Raw genomic sequence first — 5758 nt, 5'->3', positions numbered from 1 at the left:
TGGTGTAAATTGCACCAGTTGCATGTTTTGATTGACACCGCCGAATAAAAACATATAAAATTAAGGGATTAATGACAAAACTACCATCCCAAATGATCATTTATATACATCTAACCAAATTTTAACACATTTTCCAAAATGACCTTATAGTTCTAAATAATAGAAGGTTTTATAACCAACTAATAACAACACTAAATGGCTATTATATCCGAAATTAATAATAAATAAAAAACTTGCTTCAACTTGGAAATTAAAGCCACATGCAATGAAAGTGATGCAAAAACCACATAGCACAAATGCAACACATTTCTGGAAAGGTTGCATGAAAACAACATGATCGAATGCAATAGAATGGTTTAGGAGCATCATTAACATTAATATTCCTTGTATTTAGTCTTTGAATATGTGTTTGTGAAACAAGATAAAAAAAGAAGGCAACACAAACACCTTCAAACCAAGTTTTTCAGTGAATCTCAAACAAACATCTACCTCAAAATCATTCCATTCCACCAAACTTTTTTCTTAACAAGAATGCAACTATCGTTCCAATGTTCTTCCTTACCTACCTACCTATTAAATGCAATAGAAGCCAAATAAATCTACCGTTTGATTATAAGGGAGTTTAATTTATGGTCTTTATCCATCCCAACATAGTATTGGTGAGAATGGCAGCATCTTCAAACAAACTTGAAAATTTTGGTTGCATAGCAGACATGAGTTATCAATCTTTCAATGCACATATTTCCTTTTTGATGGTTAAATCGACCAAAAAAAAAAACTTTTAAATAGTCAATTTTCCCGGCTTTTGTAGAATAGAAAGTTTTATGTAGTATTTAAAAAAAATTATAATAACCAGTGTTATCTTTCTTTTTAGATCTCATCCACTGAAAAGGATAATGAAGCAAATCCTGATGAGTGTTGTCATCAAGATCTGAAGAACTTGCATCATAATCAATACCAATAACAAGACATTAAAATCATCCTGCCTCTTAGAATTTGTAGGACTAATAAAATCTTGATCATGTCTCTCGGAATCATCAATAAAATCACATAATTCAAAAGGGGCAGGTGAGGGCATATGATTACTATTCACTTCTCCCATAGACGAAGCATCATCTGAGATTATACCCGTTAGATTAGTTTCAATGCAAACGCGGTTAGTAAAAAGGTTCTCTTCCAAATCATCATCCATATACACAATGCTACCATATTTATTGACAATATTTTGGAAATTTACTTTGCTCCAAGTTATCAAAGGAATTCCTTCGATGTCAATCCAAATGAGGCGTTCCTTAATAATGAAATCTCTGATCCAAGGGTTCAACTCCTTAAACCATGAGACCACTTTGTGTTGAGTAAAATTATGACCGGCCTTATCGAAATTCATCTTGATCTGAGAGTTTAGGAGAGGGTGAGCTACAGCAAGGAGAGGAACTGAGACGGGATGTAGAAGTATTTGATACTTGATGTTTGGCAAAAAAAAAAGGCAAACCACTCGACCATTTCGGCAGTTTACTGATATATTATTTTTAATACTTGATGTTTAAATTAAAGTTTTTTACAATATTGTTAATCCATGAAAAGAAGTGTTGACTTGGCAGAAGCAGTAGAAGAAAAATAGATCTTAAGATATTGTTTGTATTTTAAAAGGTAAACCATTAAATCGTCTGCAGTCAACGGACCACATCTGCAGAAAAAGAGGTGGAAAAAACGTCTGCATTCTGCAAGAAAAAGACTGTTTTTTTTAAAGTCTGCAAGCTGCTAAAAGAATTGAAGTTTATAAAAAGTAATTTCTTTAAGCTTAAAAGATTGCAATCTGATCTAATTTTCTAACGTAATTTGTAAAATTTAATATTGATATCCTAACTCAATGACCCTTTTGATTTAACCATAACTTATAATCTCATCGTCTGTCAAGTTGAGTTTGTAGTCTTCAATATCCATCCCAAGTCCCAACATATTATTGGTGAGAATGACAGCATCTTGACATAGACTAAGAAAAATTGGTCGCAACACATCCCTCTTTGATGCAGACAGCTGAGATATCAACCGTTGAATGCGCTCAAACAATGCACGCATATCCTCCAACCATGTAACTATGGGATGAGTCTCTAATCCCCTCTCCATAATATTATATCTTCGCCTTAACGATGCCATCATGCGACAATTCTCTAGTTCTACAATTACCCTTTGCTGAAGCATTGCCATCATTTTCCTAAGCTTATATTGCAATTCCCATGCCCAAAGCATCATCCAGACTTGTGGTTTGCCATGTTCATCCATATGAGCCTTGTCAGTTTCACTATCTGAATTTGCTTTACACTCCTTTACCAATGTCCTCAGGTGTCTCACAAATTCGTGTGCTAATGCTATATCCCCCATAACTATAATCTCCTGCAAGTCATAAAAAATTTCAAGTTTTTGTAATGTTACAATGTCATAAACTAGGAAAAATATATGGCATTGTGTAAATACCTCACGTGAGACCATTGGGAAGATGGAACTTGGAGAATTATCATCGTAGTTTTTTATTTCAGTACACGTGGTTACTTTTTCCAAGTATACACTTTCTGGAATACTTGGTACAAACTTTACTATCTTTGCATTAGCCAACACACAAGTTTTATATGGGCTTACTTCCATGCCTAAAGAAAAACGCTGCACAAAATATAACAAAACCAAATTACATATATGCATGTTTATACTTTTTTGTTTTTTTATGTGCTTTTTAGATTTTTTAGAGTAAATTACTGAAATCGTCCCTATGGTTTGGTCAACATTTCATGTTTGGTCCTAACTTTTTTTTTGCACTCGGATCGTCCCTCTGGTTTGATTTTGTTGCGTTTTTCATCCCTATGGTTTGGTCAAAATTGCGTGTTTAGTCCCTAAATTTATGTATGTAAGGGACGAAAAATGCAACAAAAGCAAACCCAGGGACGATCCGAGTGCAAAAAAAAAGTTAGGGACCAAACATGCAATTTTGACCAAACCATAGGGACGATTTCAGTAATTTACTCGATTTTTTATGTGCAATTGGCCTAGGTGGTGTTGGTTTTGAAAAAAATTGGTTCTCAAGTTCTCACATACCGCTGATTTACTCATCCTCCGTTTGACATTCCTAAATCTGGGCCGCACCTGCACAGTCAAGAAACCAAACACAACTTGAAATTAAACACAATAAATAGTATGTAATGTCACATATCATAAAAATGATAAAAACAGTTTCCTAAACACTGTTGAACGGATATGTCTGTCTTTTTTTTATTTTATTTTTTTCAGAATTCTGAATGAACATGTAGTTATGGAGGGTTATTTCATCTTGAAGTAGAGCAGCCAAATGCAACAACTCCTGGTATACCTTTATTGAAAAAAGACGCTGCAGAAAATAAAACAAAAAGAAATTAGATATAGATTAATGTCATCTTTATAACCATACACAAACACACATATAGTTATGGAAGGTTATATATCATCTTCAAGTAGAGGCTAGAGCAGCTAGCCAAATGGAAGAATACCTTGTCTTGTGAAAGAAATATAAAAGTGTATTTGCTATTGTTGAGATTAAAAGATGAAAGAAGCAAATCCAATACCTGGAGAATCTGCAAGTTAAGTGTAAGAAGCTTGACACTATGGAGCTGTTGAAGCAGAGAAACTATTTTATGAGCATCTGCATTCCCTGCATCATAGAAGTAGAGACGAACCTTCTCCAAAGAATGGAAACCTGGTTTTGTACAAGTAAAAATCTGGCATGGATGAAAACCTTCTATGACCAAGGAGGTAAGCCCAGGTGCAGAAATCAGATGTGTCCCTTCGCACCATTTGATAGTGAGATTCTTGAGTTGAGGTGCAACCACATTCACACCCTCCTGTAATTCCATATCCGGGGGTGTAGATACAAGTGTAAGATCAGAAAGTCGAGGATGACAGATAGTTAAAACTTCCATCTCCTCCATTAATGTGCATTCTTTTAAGATGAGGTTCTTCAAGTTAGTGCACTTGGAGAAAAGGTCATCAGACATGAGTTTGACACAGTGAAGATGCAATGTGGTTAAAGCTGGGAGGTCCCACTTTGGTGTCACAATGAAGGAATATGGGAATATAATCGAATTCCCAGGCGCACGTATAACACTCAGTTGTTGGAGATTGTGAGAGAATGCGAAGCTGAGAATTCTCGAGACAGATTCATCGTCCGTAACTGTTCTCCCAAGTAACAGACTGACTGAAGAAACTTGTATTTTTTTATTGCGGTTAGACAAAACATTAGAAATAAATTTGGAGAGGTGGGGCCGATCATTGAGATTTTCAAAATTCAAGTCAGGCATTGAAGTCCAGATAAACTTCCATCTAGACGACAAAACACAGGTTCTGATAGCATCTTTAATGCTCATAAAAGAAAAGATTTCATGGATAAGATCATCCGTCAGGCTGCTTAGTCTATCATCGCCTCCTTCTACATCTATTGATTTTTTTCTTTTTCTTACAGATCCCACCAGATCATTGTTATGCATTATTCCCTGCAATGCAACAACAATCAATCAGGACATACAAAACAAACAAACCAAATTCTACAATTCGCCAGGTGAATTCTAGAATTTCCAAAGGAATCAATATCTTAAACTTAATTTAATTTAATTCATAAATAAGAATATAAACAATCCATAACTTGGATATCCTTTGTTGTCAACTTCAGTGGATAACAGTAAAAAGTAAAAACAGAAAACCAGTTCAAATTATCCCAAATCTACATAACGTCATTATAAGGCCGGTGCCAAAGTGTTCTAGTTAAAATCCACTAACCAACAAGAAAATTCTCATAAGCAACCATGAGCGTTGCTTTTAATTGGTCAAAACCTGGAACGAAAATTGGAATGGAAAAAAATCTTAGGTAACGTTTTCCAACAATTACATAACTAATTCATTCTTCACATCACTATATAAAATTAGCAATTAGGTATCTAACAAAGAAATCACTGTTCCAGCAATTCAAAAAATTAGGTTAATAGTGTAGCCATAAACTTGTGCAATCAAATTCACAATCACAATTCATAAAGTTAAATGAAGAAAAAAAAAAACTAGGTTAGAACTTTTTATACTCACAGGAGAATGGGATTGCAAAAAAAATTCGAGAGCAACGATGAAGGGGCAGACGGCCTGCGTTGTGTCGTATGTCGATAGCTTTTAAACATAAAGACCCAATCTGTGAATATTATTAAAAGGATGCACCTCATAAACCTTCAAAATATAATATTTGTCAAAATTCTTTTATTTTATAATATTTTTTATAACTTAAAATTACTATAATAATTAAAAATTTTAACGATATTATCCTTACGTCTGTGATAATGGAATGTGAACTTCTAAATTGTTGAAATGTCGTCCTCTTGACAAACAAAAATATTCATCTTCAACCCTCTTTATGGAATGTATATTTTGATTGTTTAGTTTTTTTGTTGATTATGTTGTAGATGAATGATATTTTAGATATTACCATTGATATTTTGATGTTTAAAAAGTGCATATACGATATTTTGATATTTAAGAAGGGCATATATGATATTTTGATGTTTAAAAAGAACATATATGATATTTTGAAATTTTATGAATGGTAAATATGATATTTAGAAATTTTATGAAGGGTAAATATGATATTTAGATTTTAAGTTGGGTAATATGATATTTTGATGTTTAAGAAGGGCATATGTGAAATTCTCCCTTATTAAAAAGAAACCTTATAACATGAACGTTGATTGTATTTTAA

The 5758-nt window shown here is 33.4% G+C and overlaps 1 protein-coding gene across 1 annotated transcript; it reads right to left on the bottom strand.

The window, feature by feature from the left end:
• Window positions 1–1702: 1702 nt before the first annotated feature.
• LOC145166616 (uncharacterized) lies at window positions 1703–5192 on the bottom strand. The gene is made up of 6 exons (XM_079085633.1): window positions 5098–5192; window positions 3591–4514; window positions 3359–3376; window positions 3088–3135; window positions 2476–2658; window positions 1703–2394 (listed from the first exon to the last, which is right to left on the bottom strand). The coding sequence occupies exons 2-6, from the start codon at window positions 4506–4508 to the stop codon at window positions 1885–1887; spliced, it is 1677 nt and encodes a 558-aa protein (XP_078941759.1). The 5' UTR covers window positions 4509–4514; window positions 5098–5192; the 3' UTR covers window positions 1703–1884.
• Between the last annotated feature and the right edge of the window lie 566 nt (window positions 5193–5758).

Source organism: Lactuca virosa, chromosome 3, assembly GCF_052849685.1.
Source record: "Lactuca virosa cultivar CGN04683 chromosome 3, Lactuca_virosa_CGN04683_v6, whole genome shotgun sequence".
In the NCBI taxonomy this organism is placed as follows: domain Eukaryota; kingdom Viridiplantae; phylum Streptophyta; class Magnoliopsida; order Asterales; family Asteraceae; genus Lactuca; species Lactuca virosa.
Note: the sequence above shows the minus strand (reverse complement) of the source record. Positions and strands in the feature narration are given on the sequence as shown.